The 17,876-nt window shown below is 42.7% G+C and overlaps 1 protein-coding gene across 3 annotated transcripts in view; it reads left to right on the top strand.

The window, feature by feature from the left end:
- The window catches only part of LOC6599128 (sex determination protein fruitless), a 52,651-nt gene that overhangs the window by 17,393 nt on the left and 17,382 nt on the right, over positions 1-17,876 (top strand). Inside the window, exons 3-7 of one of the 3 annotated variants that reach the window (XM_026993445.1) lie at positions 38-1,957; positions 2,030-2,170; positions 16,038-16,833; positions 16,900-16,983; positions 17,560-17,778. In XM_026993445.1, the coding sequence (XP_026849246.1) occupies positions 38-1,957; positions 2,030-2,170; positions 16,038-16,833; positions 16,900-16,983; positions 17,560-17,708 (3,090 nt within the window). In that variant the 3' untranslated portion in view covers positions 17,709-17,778. Of the gene's footprint in view, positions 1-37; positions 1,958-2,029; positions 2,171-16,037; positions 16,984-17,559; positions 17,779-17,876 lie in introns of those variants that run through there. The other 2 variants (XM_026993444.1, XM_026993443.1) reach the window with 2 other exon arrangements.

Raw genomic sequence — 17,876 nt, 5'->3', positions numbered from 1 at the left:
TCGTTGGAATGTCCCTCTAATCGTACTCCTTCCGCAGGTCAAGGGTCTTGCCGAGATGACAAACCAGAATACAACGCTGCGGGAACCGGAACGGGAACCCGACCGACTGCGTCCCCACTCGCAGGCTAGCGGCGGCGGCAGTGGCGGTGGCGCCCACAAAGCGGCCGACAGTCCGGCGGCAGCCCTCGATGCGGCTTCGGCGGCGACCTCAGCAGCAGCGGCATCAGCGGCCACCAGCAGCAGCAGCAGCACCAGCGGCAGTGGCAGTGGCAGCTCCTCCACCTCAACCTCAGCAACAGCGACAGCAGCAGCAGCAGCAGCGGCAGCGGCATCTGCCACAGCGGCAACAGCAGCGGCTTCAGCGGAGAGTACAGCGACAGGCGGTGGCGGTGGCAGTGGCAGTGGCAGTGGCAGTAGTAGTACAACAGCAACATCTGCCACAGCAGCAGCAGCATCATCAACAGCAGCGTCAGCGGTATCTGCCACAACATCTGCCACAACGCCTGCCGAAGAAGCCACATCCTCGTCCACAGCCAGCCACAAGCGGGAGGCGAGCGATCGGTGCAGTCCAACGCCAGCGAAGCGCTCCACAGTCTCTGGATCCGTGAGGATCAATGACGAGGACGATGAGGAGGACGAGGAGGAGGAGCTGGAGGACCAGATGGTGAGGGGCCTGCATGTGGGCGAGGATGTTGACGACGATGTCGATGACATTGAGGATGTTGGGGATGATGACGAGGACGATGAGGAGGACACACCCATGCCGCTAGATCTCTATCAAAGACGTGACGCCTCCGCCTCCGCCTCCGGCCCCGGCTCTGCCTCAGCCTCTGGAGCCGTGGAGCAAAAGAGTGTTGCTAGTGCGGCGACACCAGAGCAGCAGAGTGGCACCAGCACCAGCAACAACAACAACCTCAGCAACAACAACAACAACAACTTTAGCAGCAGCAACAACAACAACAGCGGGAGTGGAAGCGGAAGTGGAAGTGGAAGCGGAAGCGCAAGCGGTATCAAAGCTACCTCAATGGCTGCCTCGGCTGCCAGCAATGGCGAAGGCATCGATCTGGCTGTGGTTGCCGTCGACGATGACGACGACGATGAGGACGATGATGTCCTGCACCATGCCGAGGACACCGACAATACCCGGCATAAATCTGCCCATCACCGTCACCACGAAGACGATGATCTCGATGACGACGATGTCGTGGTGGTGGGAGGCAGCGCCTCAGCAACATCGGCAGCAGCAGCAGCAGCAGCAGCAGCAGCCACAACCACAGCATCGGCCGCGGCAGCAGTGGCCCGAGATATTGCCCAAAGGATTGCCCACCAGAGCATACGGCTGAGCCACCACCATCACCACCAGCAGCAGCAACATTCGCAGCACCACTCGCACCACCACCACCAACAACAGCAACAGCAGCAACAGCAGCAGCAGCATTCGCACCACCACCAGCGGCACCACCACCACAACGAGGATGATGACGACGAGGACGAGACGGCCCTGCCAACCATACCCAAGACCGAGATCATCGACGACGACTACGACGATGAGATGGACCTCGACGATGACGATGAGGCGGACAACAGCAGCAATGACATGGGCCTCAACATGAAGATGGGCGCCGGCGGCGGCGGCGGCGGCGGCGGTGGTGTAGATCTCTCCACGGGCTCCACTGTGATTCCCTCGCCACTAATATCCTTGCCCTCATCCTCGGCCGCAGCAGCGGCGGCGGCAGCAGCAGCCGCTGTGGCAGCAGTGGAATCGCAACGCTCAACGCCCGCCGGTGGCGGAGGAGGAGGCAGTGCGACCTGTGCCTCGGATCTGAGTCTGGGGGCTGGCGGGCGTCCGGCATCGCGGAGTTCACGCGATGGGGGCGGACCCGACGGCAGAGCCACCTCCAGCCTCCTGAGTCCCGGCACTGTGGCCAATCTCTTGCCAGTGCAATCGGTGCCATTGGTGAGTGGACAGATCAAAGATCTTCATAGAGATCTTCATCCCAATCTCGTTTTGTGTGTGTTTTCTTCGCAGAGCCTGAAGAAAGAAATCGATTGCAGCGAGGACGATAACAGTAGTCACAGTAGACACATGCAACCGCGTTCGGCATCAGCTGGCGGCGGCCTGGGCGGCGGCCTGGGCGGCGACCTCGACTACCGCGCCTCCCACGAATCGGTAAGTGTTGCACACAGAACTACTAAGAGAACAATACCAATCCCTCCCCACCCCCACAAATTCGAGAACACCCCAAGAATACCAAAAAGAGGCCCAGTCCCCCACCCAAGAACCCAAGAACCCAAGAACCCCTACAGTGAATGCTTTTGCTGCTTCGATAGGTCGGGACGTACAAGTCGAGTACCGAATACACCCGTAAAGAAATTCCAAATTCAAAAACCTCCAGATATGTGCCCAATATATATCTGAATATTCGAATCCGATCTGGCCGACATCTGAACTCCATTTCTATATAGTACCTATATGTAACCCATGTCTCTATACATCTCTATTGCCACCAACCTAAGTATTGCTCTCTCTCTCTATCTCTCTCTCTGTCTGTTCTTATATATATATATATATATATACCACTCTCTCTCTCTCTCTATATATATATATATATATATAACTATATACCATATTTATATATATAAAAACTAAAAAAAAAAACAAAATACAAAATCTTAAAAAAAAAGAAAACAAAATCAAAAAACTCAACCATATATTTTTGCTCTTCGTCGTGTTCTTTGTCTATGAATTTTTTATACATACCATATACTATATCCCCCCTATAAATATATATATATATATCTATCTATATCTATATACCCCATATATATATATATATATTAAATAATTCAATTTTTTTTGTCAAACCTTTTTTTTTTGTTCAGTTAAAAAAAAAAACAAAAAAGTATCAAATATCAAATGTTAGTTGTTCAGTTTCATAGCTCTATATACATATAGTAAATATCTATTTTGTTAAATGTGTAGCGCTCTCTCTCTCTCTCTCTCTCAATATATTTCAATATATATCTCTGTCTGTCTCTCTCTCTTTCACACACAATCTCTCAATGTCTATCGATCAATGTCTATTCTATGTAATTTTTGTTATTTGTATCAAATCTATATGTATGTAATATATATTTTGCTGTCGTATATATGTGTATATATGTATCTCAATCTATGTGTCTATATACTATCCAATAGCCAAGTACAGTCAACACAAAACACCAACACTTACGCACCCAAAACACACACCTAAACACTCTATGCAATAAGTTTTCGCACAGTTGATAGAACTTTTGTGTTTATTTTCATTATTATTTTTGTTATTTGTACTTTTTTGTTGTTTTTTTTTTTTTCAATTGTAGTTTGTAGTTGACTCTCTTTTTATCACCCAGTTTTGTGGGGCAGCAGCGGCACACAGACACATCTAAACACCTTGCCGCTTGCCGCTTGCCACTAGCCTCTAGCCACTTGCCACTTGCCACTTGCCACACACATTGCTGTCAATTTCCGTTCGCAATTCCCAACCCGTTCCCCCGAACCACTCCACAAACTTGTTATATGTATTTTTTCTGCTCGTATTATTTATTTACTGGCCATGTTCTCTCTTTGAGGTCCTTTCTCTTCTCTGCTCTTTTTCTTTCCTTTCTATTTTAATTTAATTTTTTATTTGCTGCCATTGCTGTTGCTGTTGTTGCAGTTGCATGTTAACGACACTATAATTTTCAATATGGCTGGTGGAGAGGCCCCTCGCCCGCCTCTCCCTGGTCAATGGAATGTACATCGTGTTCGATAAGTGGATGCTCTACATTTAGATCAGAGTTGTTTCCTAAGGTGTGGTTACATGTGGTTGAACAGTGTTGCCCCATGACAGTCCAAGACCTCCAATGTTACCGCCTTGATATATGAAAAAGTCGTAGTTTTAAAAAAATGAGCCCATTGTAAAATATTTCCAACCGTAAAATGTGTTTTCCCCATGGATCTATGGCCAAACAGTGTGACCCTCTCGGTCTAGCCTCAAGCAGTGTTACCCCCTGGTGGACAGGGAATAGGAATTTCTCAATTCAATTGAATGAAAAGCGCCTCAAAGGCGTGTTTGCTACCCAAAATGGAGAGTATTTTTGCTTCGCCAGCACTCGAATTGTTTCCTCCCATAGTCCGCGGCCGCCCTGTCCATGTCGCGTACATTTTATTATTTGATACTGTAATAAAAATAAAATACAAACCAAATCAAATATTCAAATCAAACGATGAGAGAAATGCAACAAATCGCAACAAAACCAAAGAAAATGAAAAAGTCCCTACCGACAACAGAAGAAGACAAGAATTGTGTTGGTCAATGGCTCGTATGTGGGGGATATATGATATTCAATTTATTCACTGCTACTTCTACTGCGACTGATGCTCCCTTCCCACACACACACTCTCCTCAGAGTTGGTTGCACCACCCCGCTCCATGTGTGGCACTAATTTTGGCTCGAATTCAGAATGTAATGCATACTTTTCGGCGAGCGCAACAGTACTTTTCGCTTGAGGGACGTACGTGGGACGTAAACGCTGACATAGCGACACAAAAAAAAACTGGCGAAAACATTTAGCTTCCGGCAAATATATATGTTCACATAACATTTTTTGTCGCTGACGCTCCACCGCCAACCCCCCCCCCCTCCCCCCTTCAGAGAGCCCTCACCTCAGACCGAGAGAGGTCCTTTTACTCATTCTTTTTAAAACGAAAAATTTTCGTCAACAGGGATAAACACACAGAAAGAAAGAAAGAAAGAAAGGAATGAAGAAAAAAATAATAGAATAAAAAGAAAGCAAAAAGGGAATACGAGTAGCTGCCCTGCGCAGCGAAAAAAGTAGCAAAATAAAAGCACATTTATATATGTATTCGTTTGTATGTATATGTAACGCACTATGGTGCAACGGTTGACGAAGTTGAACAACAAGTGGGGGCCCGCCCGATGACGAGGATGGATCCAGAGAGGAAGGAGGCTGTATGACAGGCCCCAGATGGGCCAAGCCTACGGAAATGTTGTCAAAAAAACGCGGAGGGAAAAGCCAAAAAGACAAAACGAACAAGAAAGATAATGCAAGTCATGAGATGCAAGTCAGTGTTGCACAACGAACTGAAGTGACGAGCTATAGCTCCTCTAGCATTGATAGTGTCCGAAAGCCAGGTGTTCCATGAGCTTCACAAACTTCCCCTAAAATTATTCGTGGATAATCTGTAATGGATATTGTAATACTTCGATGGCAAATAACTAATTCTATTAAAGAAACACAAACATCGTTAGAGCGAGCTTCTATTTACAGAGGCTCTCTCCCATTTCAATAGTTCCCAATTCATTTTGTTAATTGCCATCGGCTGCGAGTGGCAGTGTGTGCAGACAGGTATCTGCAAAACGTATATGAAAAAGAATATAATTTCAAAAGACTATTCCATTTTGGATTGTGGATACTGGATACTCCATTTACATGGCATCAATCACTTTTATTTTTGGCAGCTAGTCAAATATCTACCATCCGAACATGAGGTTGTTTTTGCATTGGCTTCTGATTTCCATAGCTATTTCGAAATGCGAGTATTCGCCGGACTTTTGTTTATGGAAGACAAGCAAAAACCTTGTTGATTGAGCTCTGAGAGCGGTTTTTGGATTGGGAATTCCGGAATCGAAGGAAAATGTTGTTTAAGGATAACTATTAATGTTCCAGCTTGAATATTTATCGCAACGAAAGCGATTGTTTGCTGTGTTGTGTGTGGTGCAACGGCCTGCTCCTCTGACACTATCCTGAAGCTGTTGCTTTCTCTCTTTCTCTCCCCAGTCCCGCCCTTAGCCCTTAGCACCCAACGAGACCGACCCGCGACGCACATGCATAAATTCAAATAAAAATTTATCTAAAAAAAGAGAAGAGCCCAAAAGCAGGCAACACACACAAAAAAAAAGTGGCAGCCGCCTCGAGTATGGGGTCGGGCGTTGACGCGCTGTGCTGCTCATCAGTAAGCACACACATACCTCTGCAGTGGTGTGTGTGTGTGCGTGTGTGTGTGTGTGTGTGTGTGTGTTTGTGGGGGGGAATGCAATTCGTTGACTCTGACTCTGATGTATTCCCGGGGAGCCTCTTCTAGGCCTCTCCAAGCCATTGCCGCATAATAAATACTTTTGCTTTTACACTTTCTTTTTTTTTCCCCCTTCTTTCTATCCCTTTCTCTCTCTGGCGCTCTCTTTCTACCCCTGTCTCTAACTTCCTTTCTGGCCAGCAGTCTGCAGTGTGGAAATGATTATAACGAGGCACAGGCAGTGGCAGAGTGGCACTGGCAGCAGAGTCGAGAAAAAATGAAAACAAAAATCAACGCACAAAACCAACAACTTTTGCTTTCTTTTTCTTGTTGCTTTCTTTTCCCTCTCGCTCTCCCTCACACACACACACAGTCGGCGCACACATACACATGAGTATTTAATTTTGAAACAAATGCGTTTTTTTCCTTCATTTTTTTGTGTGAGCCTTCCCCCCCCCCCCCCCCCTGCTTTGGGGGCTTCTTCTGCTGGCTGCTGCTGCTTTCCCATCTCGCTCTCTCTCTCTCTCGTCTGATTCTGCTCTTGTGCAATTTTTTCATAGCATACCTTTAGGCTGGCCCTCAAATGTCGTGCTGCTGCTGTGCTTGCATTTTACGAGTCGAGTCTCCCCACAGCAGCATTCGCCCCTCCATCAGTACCCCATCTTGCCAGGGCCCCCAGTCCCATCCGAGGGCTCCATCTCAGTCCTAGCATCTCCTCAGTCCTCCTCCCCTTTCCCTTGTCAGCATTTGTTTGCTGTCTACATTGCGTATGCGTAATATATATAGATATGTATATATATATATATATATACTCGTATTCGTATAAAAAACCCACTTGGAAGGAGGAGGCATATAGAAAGCGTTCGTTCATATGCATATTTTTTAATATTTTTATTTGGAGGCTCACTCGCACAACTTTTCACTGAATGCATTTAGGTTGAAACCCAGCTGTCCCCCCACCTCTCTAAGCCCTCCCCTCCACATCAATGCCCTGGCAACTGTCAATCATGCAGTGCGCACAACAACAACAACAACAAAAACCGCAAAAAAGATTTTTGTTTTTTAGCCAGCACCAAGCGGAAATACAAACAAATAAACTCAAAAAAAAAAAAACAAGGAACGAAGGAGGGGAGGGTTTTGGGTTGGGGTTTGCCAAAACGCAACAAATGCCAAAGCGAAAATATATTGCATTGTATGAGTGAGGTTTTCCTCTCGCCCGCCGTCTGCCTGTCCCTTTCCCTCACGCACATTGCACATTTTATGCTACAGCTGCGTCAACGTCAGCGCCAGCATCAAGCATCAGGCATCAGCGTCGGCTTCGGCTTCGGCGTCCTCTGCCTCTGCCTCTGCCTGGGCATTGTAATCAGGACTCGATGCCGCGCGTTGCGTTGATTGCAAAGTTTTTCAAGTGCTTTTCGGTGGGACTATTCAGTCCACCCTGCCTTCCCCCCCCCCCCCCCCCCCCCCCTCTCCCCATGTTCCGCTAAATCCGCCTGCCCCGACCTTCGTTCGGTTTTTATGTTTGTTTTTTGGCCAAAAACAAAAACCGGAGAGAATGAAGCTACAAAACTGCTAATAGCCCGCACTGAAAAATGTAGTGGAGCTGCCTTGGTGGTTGGCTTTAAAAGAACAGGCTTAAAAATAGCATTGGCAAAAATTCAAAAGAGTTCTTAAAGATAATCCACAACAGAGCCCTAGCCCTGGCCATTGAGTATTTCCTTTGTGGAAATGCAAGAGCCTGAAATGATTTCAATCAATTGGGGTCCTTCGAAAGGTAAAAGCCTTTCAATGTTTAAAGAATAAACTTTGGGAAACCTTGAATGGAAGGATGATGGATGATGGATGACAAAAAGCCGCCAAAAATAAAAATATTTACCAAGTCCCTTCAAGCCTTTTGATAAATCTGTAAATGCAGTCGAACGTATTCAATTTCAGATGTTTATTGGAAATCCAATTCGATATCTCCCCCGTCACTGCCCTGTCACTGTCGATGGCTCATCTTGCAGTTCATCTGCTTGCCTTTACCCACTTTAAAAATGAGGGATCCTCATTGGCTCCATCCAACTTCAATGTTTTAAGGTCCTGGCACTGGCACTGGCACTGACTTTTCTGCCCATCCTGATTGTTCGACGACTACTTCGACTGTTTGTTTTGTGTGGCCCCTCCCTCTCGAATAAACATATATTTTTTATTAAAAAAATCAGCGAAAAGAGCAGAGATTGCCGTCACCTCGCCTCACCGTCTGACTCGAAAAACAAAAAAGACATCAAATGCTGGGCGTACAAATAAATATGCGAGTATTTACAGAGCGAAGGATAATGGGGGGCCGAAGCTATAAATACCCTATAGGCCATATCCAGTTCATGAATAAATTTCTTATTAAAACAAAAATGCCCCCACTGGCAAGGGTAGGGTATCAGAATGCTGCAGGATACCACACGGAGTCCACAAAAAGTTCCACAAATACCATGCATACGTGCAGGACTCTACCCTCTATGCCTGCCCCATGCCCCATGCCCCATGCCCCATGGCCCATGCACCCCAACACTCCTTTCTTCTGCTCTTAGGTCGCAAAGAGCTCGTACAAAATAGGAACAAAAATAGCAACAAAAAAAAAGAATTATAACAATACATAATAATTTGTGCAAAAATATTACGAAAAAACGAGGCGAAAAAGAGAAATATTTGAAATAGTCGCTTCCGCTGCAACAGAGAGGCCTTCTCCTACCTACCGCCTCCCACCTCCCACCTCCCACCTCCCACTACCGGCCCCTTCCTGGCGTAGTCCTTCCCCGCTCTGTGGACGACTTCTATGAGCTTCCGCAATATTTGCCAGATGCGTTATATGCGTCATCTATTGCGTCTATTTTTTGATTGCAATGAAAGGGAACTTCAAAAAAAAAAAAAAAAAAAAAAAAGTAAGGAAAAACGAACCCCCAACAAACAAACGAAAATATATATAAAATATATATAGAAACTCGTGCAACGTAAAAAGGCAAGGCAAACCCAAGAGGGTTTTCATTAAAAATTTGCTTTTATTAAAATGATGCAGAGCAGCCGCACTACGAGTAGAAGTAGAGGTGGAGGTGGAGGTGGAGGGTGGAGGGAGGAGCTTGGTCCTGGAAGTGTAGGAGTGTAGGGGTCGACGTGGATGCAGCCCAGGGCTAGTATGGGGCTAAGTGCCGGGCAAGGGAAAGGGAAAGCGAAGCTTTAAGCTGGCAAAACGGCATTACAAAAAAGTGTACAAGAAAAGGCCGACGACCGTCGAAAATTTTTCGTAGAAAATGCCCCAAACCCAAACCCAACCCCATTCCCACTCCCAAGCAAAACGAAAACCAAACCAAAACCAGACGCACATCGATCGATATTTGATTATTATTGCGACGACGACAGCAACAGCGACGATGGGAGGATGGTGACGACGAAGTCAGGGCACAAGACGACGTCGGAGATGGAGACTCAGACGGAGACGGAGACGGAGACACGAGACTGCGATGTGGCGATGGCTATGACGCAGACATCGGCCAGGACATTAAATGCAATGTGGCAGGAGCCAGAGAGCTGGAGTGCGTCTGGCGTGGACTGAGGGAAAGCCAGATAATCATTCCATTAGGCGTAGGCTCGTTGAACCCGTCGCCAGAATCGGTTCATCGACATGAGTCGAGAGTCGAGTCGAGTTGAGTCGACTCGAGTCGAGTCGGTGGCCTGCCCCACACGAGGATGCGTCTTGAAATATACTCCTGCCGAAAGCCAATGGCAGCCTCTGCTCCACTGCTGTTCTGCTCCCCTGCCACCGAACCCCTTCCACATTGTTCACATTTTTGTGGTATTCTTTTTTCTTTTTGGCGGATTTTTGTTTGCTGTTGACCCAGATCTGTTCTTCTGATGGCTGTTGGGCTGTTGGGCTGTTGCCTGGACCTTGTTTGGGGTTATTCAATAATCTGCTGCCGCATTTGCCAGCCAGCCGAGAGGCCAAAACTGCAATTTGCCTAATGGAAAGTTTGTTTATTTGTTGGCTGGTTTGTCTGTCAGTTGAGTTGTGCCTCAAAAGCAGCAGAAATCACGCAACATCCAGTCGGCAGTCGGTCCCGTTGTGGATGTAAGTTACTGGTGCATTAGGCTACTTATCGCTGCTTAAAGCTTAAAGGCCAAAGGCCAAAGGCCAAAGGCTAAAGGCTGTTGCAATGACAGGATTTCAGAGTTGATGAACATCAATCTTGGGGGATTCTGTTCTCTAGGGTTGTGCCTTGAGTGGCATAATGGCTGCCTTTCTGTATAGAATAACCTGAAATCTTTGGGCCCGGACTCTTCTACACGTTCAGTCAGCGCAGTCCTTTAATTACCCAACTGATTGATTTCTTTTATTATTTATTTCTTTTAATTTTACCTATTTTATATTTAAAGGCTTTAAATTATCTTTAAGATCACCTCCCCACAAGCATGTTGGACACACACACACACACACACTCTTCCATACACACACACACACCCTCATCATTTGGTAGATCTAGTAGATGACGTAAAATTGTACTATCTAACGCATGTTTCAATATAATCAATGGAGAAATCGAAAACGACACCCCACCCAGACACCCGACAAACATTTTGGCCAAGCAAAAGACCGAAGAAAAACCGAATCAAACTAATTAAAGAAAATACAACAATTTTCTATTTTATTTTGCGCTTATCAAATACAAAAGAAAAAAGAAAAGAAAACTGCAACCGAAAACCCAGACGAATCGAAAATCGGAAAAATTAAAATTGTAAATGAGAACAAAATTTTCTGCACAAAAATTTGGAAAATATCCGTATATATGTATAGCCCTATATTAATCCCATAAATCCCACTGCCAAAACAACCGAAAAAATACCCCAAGAAAACAAGAAACAAGAAATCTTCTTCTTTTTATTGCATTTAAATAGCTTAAAAGAAAATTCTATTTTCCTTATGTTGTTTTTTGAACTCGAGCTCGAAATGTAAATGTAATATTTTGCTAATTAAAATGTTGTCTTTGTCTTAAACTTTGCCTCTACTCTACCGCTCTCTCTCTCTCTCGCTCTCTGTCTCTCTCTCTCTCTCTCTCTATCTCTCTGTGTCGCTCTATTGTGTGTCTCTGTCTCTCTCTCTCTTACTCGATCTCTATCTGTCTCTATCCATATAAATATTATTAAATGTGTCAAACTGTGTGTTGTGCTTTTAATATTATTAATCAATACGATACGAAAACGGAAACAGCTAAAAACTAAAGAAAAAAAAAAAGAAATAGAAAGAAAAGAAAAACAAACAAAGAAAATTCTGCATCAAATGAAAACAAGAGAGGGGTCCAGATCTGAACGTTGTGCAATTGATAACCAAAAGTTATATATACCTCAAAAAATACATATATATATATTGATATATGTATATGTGAAAAAATGCATCAATTTATAAAAACAAAAACAAAATGAATCGTACTAAAGCGCTTTTGGTGTTTTTTAAGCTAATATAACAACAAAAATACTATATAAAACAAAAAACCAAACATTAAAATCAAGAAATGCAACCAAAAAAAAAAAAAATAGATATAACAAAAGCTAAATCAAAAAAAAAAAACAAAAACTATAGTAAACTAAATCGAATTAACATCATTGATACACACACACATTCACACATTCACACACACACACTTAAACAGTTCACTCACACACAAAGAAATACAAGAAACATTATACTATATAAAAATAATAATAATTTTTTTTTTCAAACGATATATATGTATTATCTAAATGTGGAACGCTTTTACCATAAAATCGTTCGTTCGTTGTTCGTTTATGTATATGGTAAATGTGTGTGTTCTATTTTTCCATAAGCTAAATGTCTTTCATTTTTCTCTATATACAATTATTATTTAACGTTGATAAATGTGTGTGTTTTTTTATACATATTATTATATAATTTTTTTTTTATTACTACGTGTATGTGGTATGATTTTTACTTAGTCATGTGTACTTACTTTTTGAATTGTCTATAATCTAAATTTAATTTCGAACAGCAAGGTGCGATGGAATACTAGAATGCTAAAGACAAAAATATAGTATCACAGGTTCTCATCTATGGCTTCTCATGGGCTCACTTCATTCCCTCGTTCATTCAATCAATCACTCACTCACTGAACTGGTTCAATATCTTTGATCAGGAATTTCTTGAATTTCAAGCCACTGAGTCCTACCACTCAATCATTTATGTAAGTTCAGTATTGGTTCAATCATTCGACTATCTGCTAGTTCTTCTAGTGGATTGTGTGTTGTGATTGGTCATTGGTTTCAGCAACGAGCTACAATTTACATTCATAGCTCCATTGTAAGCTATACTCAAACACAAGAGGAGCCATAACCATAATTATTCAATAAATTCGGATTTTCAACTTGAAAAATTCCATTAACTAAAAGAAAGAATGAACTTGCAGTCGGTACTTCCTTCATTTTCATATCCATTTGAATTTCCGTTTATGGCTCGTGAGAGGTGTTCCAATCAAAGCTATCTGGTTGTTCATAAAATATATTCCATTCCACATTTAAGTTCTGTGTATGTCGCATTCCAATTATTTCTCAATACATCCCTGTGTTTTTTTTTCCTTTTGTTACATGCTGTACTTTATCAATCTATCTGTCTATCGCTATATTTTTCTCTACTTTATTATCGATGTTGTTCAAGAACGTTGTGTACTTTCGTTTTGGTGTTGTTGTTTTTTATTTCTTCGATTCTCTCTCTCTCTCTCTCTCTCTCTATCTTTAACTATCTGTCTGTCTATCTCTTTCTATTAAATAACCTAACTCGCTCTGTCTGTCTCTCTATCTCTCTCTCTCTCTCTCTATCTGTGTTTTCTTTTTGGTTTACTATATAAAACATACTCGTATGCATACATAATATATGCCTCTGTTCCATTCCATATCATTTATCGTTGTTGTGCTCTAACCAAGTTAAGAAAAAAGCTATCAAAATTATTCAAATCGAGAGGAGAACTATCCTTGAAATATGATATATATTATGTGTGTGTATGTCTGTGTGTGCGTGAGTGTTTGTTCGTTCTGTTGTTAGATTATGTTTGGTTTTCCTCCACCGCAAATATATTTTTGAACTAAATGTTGTGACTCCTGGTGACGATGATGATGATACTGTACTGTATACTGAAGCTCTGTCTTTTTCTATAGGTATATACATATCCATATTTATATGCGTACGTATACGTATAGGCTAGTGAATACCTACGTCGACCCACAACCCCTTGCTCTGCCTCTGTACCACGTATGTTTAAGATAAGGATACTTGATCATTCTCTGCCGCACCTTTACCCCATACATTACAACCCTCAGAACCCAACAGTAACCCACAGAAACCCACGAGCCGCATTGCCATCAGATCAGCCATCTGCTGACGACATTGCCAAGCCAAGCCAAATCATGGCCCAGCTTAGAGGCATTGCCATTGCCCGCGCCCATGTGCAGACTTCTTAGCTCTGAAGCTAAACTGGATCCAAAATGACGATCCGAAATTCCGTTGAGTTTTCGTTTCCCCTCTTTAATTTTACTCATGTATTTTTTTCTCCTCCTTACTTGCCTTTTGTTGCACTGTTTTGTTTTTCGTTGTACCAAACACTAAAAAAAAAAGAATGAGAATAAATTACAAGAAAGAAAGCTAAAAAAAAGGTTAAGAAAACAATTGTTGATTGATTTATTTAACAACTATTTTGTGTTGATATTATTGACATTGTCAAGAAGTTGATCTGCGTTTTTTGAACATGGCTGTGCTGAATTTGAATGACTTGTATAACCATTTCGTTAGTGCGTTTTCTTTTTTATATTTGTTTTTCTTTTTTCTTTTTTTTTTTTTTTGACATCCGAATCCAACCATTTGAGTTATGATCCTTTGTGCGAAAAAAGAGTGCGGCGTCTGCGGGCAAAAGTGGAAAAACTTCTTGAAAATATTTATTTAAGCGAAGAATACCTTTGATCTTCAGTTATTTTAGGCAAAAGTTTTTTTTTTTGTGCTGCGCAAATTTTTTAAATCAAGAAACATGATTTGGTCCCTTTTATGAGTTTGTTTTCTGCAAAGAACCTAAAATTTTGTATGTTTTTTTTTTCGTTTTGTTTTTTATTCAAAATTTTACTCTTTTTGGTTAAGCATTTATGTACAGAATTATTATTATTTTAATTGTCTGGTTTTTTTTTTCGTGCGCTAAATTGGCAAATCAACAAAATTGTTCGTTCGTTATGATTTCTGTTTATTTTTCATTTTTCGAAATTTGGCAAAGGAAAAGAAAAGAAAAAAGGAAAAAGAAGTATGCAAGGCGTGTGCGTGGCGAAGCTCTTTTTTCATACATTTTTGTAAAGTTTTGTTCAACTTTTTTGCTCTCCGATTTTCGAAAACTTTTTGTTGCCAAGAGAAAATTACAACCGAACCCCAAGTTTTTGTTTTTGATTTGACAATCTAGTTGAAGTACGAAAAAGTTTACAAACCTTTCAACCAAATTTTAACTTTAGAACCGAACCGAACCGAAACGAAACGAACCGAATGAGCGAACCGCGTTCCAAATTGATCAAAACCTTGGTCAAAGCGTCAAATTTAAGTTTAAAACAAAAACAAAACATTTTTAATGATAAGTTTACACTAAACAAAAAATATATTAAAACAAAGACAAACAAAAAGAAAAATGTAAAACAAAAATGAAAATGAAAAAGAAAATCAAAGAAAAAGCTTTAAACAATATCTAACGTACGATTATGCGACGTTTTTCGAACAACGCCCAAACAAAAATCGAAATTCAACTTCTTGAAAACCCAAAAAGAAAAGCAAATACCAGAAAAATACCAAAAACCATATAAATACCAAAGAAACAAAGAAAAGAACAATGTTAACGAAATTCTTGTAAAGCAATAAAATGAAAAACAACAAATGAAATACACAACGAAAGTCAAATGCTGAAACCCCCTCTTGTTTTTTGGCATCCATCCAACGGTTTGAGACATTTTTGAAACACTCAGAGTCGGAGTTGGTTCTGGCTGCATCCTGATCCCCAAGCGGATCCAGGGCCAGAGCCTCCTGACCCCGACGAGTAGTAGGGAGAGGCGCAGAGCAGCTGGAAGAGAGCGTTCCACGGCTTTGCCAGTTAGTTTTCCATTCTTCTTCTCTGATAACATGATTCATTGACTTCTGTTTTAGTTTTTACCCATTTTTTTTTTTCTTTCCTTTTATTCTTGACAATTATTCAATTTGTACCTTGTTTATTTTTTTTGTTGTACTATTTTCCTTCTGCCTCTCTCTTTTCTCTCATGTAAAACTAAATACTAGAGTTCAAGCGATTAATATTTGTTTCTTAATTTTAAAGAGAGGTTTTGCGAAAGCGAGAAGAGGATAGAGGATGGAGAAGAAGAAAAGAAGGACACTTTCTTTGAATATACTCTTATTTGAATATTGTATATGTACCACTTTGTTTGGTCTTGAACCGCAAGAAAAGTACTTTTAATTATGATCCCTCTTTTTAAAAATGTATAATTTTCGTTGTCTTAGTTTTTGGAACATCCTATATATCTCTCTCTCTCTCTCTCTCTTTCTATCTCTCTCTCTCTCTCACTCCAAAGTAAACGTATAAACCAATAATTTTATCATTGTTTTTTTTTTTTGATTTTTAATCAATTTTTATTAAAATACCAAAAAAAAAAACAAATACTAAAAATAATAGAAAATAGTTTTGCCAAAGACAAAGAAACCGAAGAAAAGCAAAAATTGTCCAGAAGAGAAGCGAATACGATATAGATACCAATAGAGATAAACGAATCGATCGATTGCAAGCAAAAACTGAAACTGAAAAATACCAAAAAGAAATACCAAAAATACCAAAAAAATATACCGAAAAAAAAATAAAGATAGCGAACTAAAACGCTAAACGTAGTAAAGAGTAAAGAAGTTGATGTTGGATTTTTGTTTGGTGTCTGTTCCAGGAAACGTCCGAATCGCCCCAACAACACCACGCTGTTGGCGTTGGCGCGGGCCTGGCCAGCGGCAGTGGCGGCAGCGGCATCGGCAGCAGTAGCAGCTCTGTCGCAGCCGCCGCCGCTGCAGCCGCCGCCGCAGCAGCAGCAGCTGCCGCACACGAGCACCACCATCCGTCGCACACCCCACCCCCGCCGCCCATGCCCATGTTCCAGTGTATCTACTGCGGCGCCGCTTTCCCCAACCAGTCAAAACTCACGCGCCACCTGCTGTCGCACTCGCTGAAGACGCTCGAGTACCGGGAACCGGCGACGAACGCCCTGCTGCACTCCCACCTTCTGGGCGACATCAACATGTCCGGGCTGCCGCCCTCGTTCGCCTTCCAGATGAACGCGGCGATGGCCGCCAGCGCCGGCGGCAGCAGCGACACCCAGGAGCAGGTGGCCGCCTTTACGGCCGCCTTCGGCATCGACATGGAGGCCCTATCGCTGGCCAGCGGCACCTTCCAGAGCCTGACGGCCAGCTGCCTGGAGGCGGGTGCGCCGGGGGTCAGCGGGTCGAGCGGTCGGCTATCACTAGCCCAGGCATCGACATCTGGAAACGGAGGGCAGGCCGGCCTCCTGCTGGGCAACAGCGGTGGATCTGGCGGTGGTGCGGGTGCGGGTGGTGCCGGCAGCGGCGGCGGCGGCGGTGGCTCCTCGTCGCCCTCCACGTCGGCCGCAGCGTCGGCAGCGGCGCAGTCAGCCGGCTCGTCCGCCGCCTCGCTGCTAGGCGCGTCAAGTGATCCGAATAGTGTTGTCATGTGTAAGTTCTGTGCTAAAAGTTTTCCCGATGTTACATCACTGATCACGCATTTGTCGGTACATACAGGTGATCGACCATTTAAATGTGAGTTTTGTGGCAAAGCGTTTAAGCTGCGCCACCACATGAAAGATCATTGTCGCGTCCACACCGGTAAGTCTTGATCTGAATTGAAATATGATTACAATAACATTGCTTGCCCATTGCCCATGTCCCTCATTCATCATTGAATTTCTGTCCCAGCCATGAACGAGCTCCTGTTGATATCCCTGATATCCATACCACTGAACTGTGCCCTTAATGATGCCACTTTCAAGCCTCAATTGAATCTATTCCATCAAGATTTGGACAGAGCTACTTGTATCTACTTTTCTGAAGTTCCTGCCTTTTATCACGTTGTATTTTAAGGAATTCGTTTCTTTTCATTCCTTAAAGTTTCAGAGAAACTCAAAAGTCCTAAAGCTCTACAAAATGCTTCATCATCGATCTGTGTAGAGCCTTAAAGATATCGAAAATCTTTTAGAATTAGCTCTTTTAAGTAGCTTGCAAGTCCCTTCGTCGTCTTACTGCAGCACCAATACACCAAATCGATTAACCATCTTCGCCACCCTTCATCATGCCTTCATTTTGCTCCCTAATTTAACCGATAAATATACTACATATACTATACATTGATTCCTTGATTTCCATTCCACTGAAACAAACAACAAAATGGAAATCAATTTGCAGGCGAACGACCCTTCAGATGTAATATGTGCGGGAAAACCTTCTCGCGGTCAACGATACTCAAGGCGCACGAGAAAACGCATTTTCCCAAATATGTGCGAAAGTTTTTGTCACCCAGCCCGGTCGATACAAAGGATGAGTTGCCGCAATAGTGAAACGATTTTAGTTTGTTATTAAATTATTATTATTACTACTATTACTATTATAATAATAACAATAACAACAACAACAACAACAACAACAGCAACACCAACAATTTCAACTACAACAACAATTGATGTGAAGAACACGAAGAAATGAGTTGTAACTTTCTATAAGAA

This window comes from Drosophila persimilis, unplaced genomic scaffold (assembly GCF_003286085.1).
Source record: "Drosophila persimilis strain 14011-0111.01,24,50 unplaced genomic scaffold, DperRS2 tig00000838-arrow-arrow-pilon, whole genome shotgun sequence".
Taxonomy (NCBI): domain Eukaryota; kingdom Metazoa; phylum Arthropoda; class Insecta; order Diptera; family Drosophilidae; genus Drosophila; species Drosophila persimilis.
Note: the sequence above shows the minus strand (reverse complement) of the source record. Positions and strands in the feature narration are given on the sequence as shown.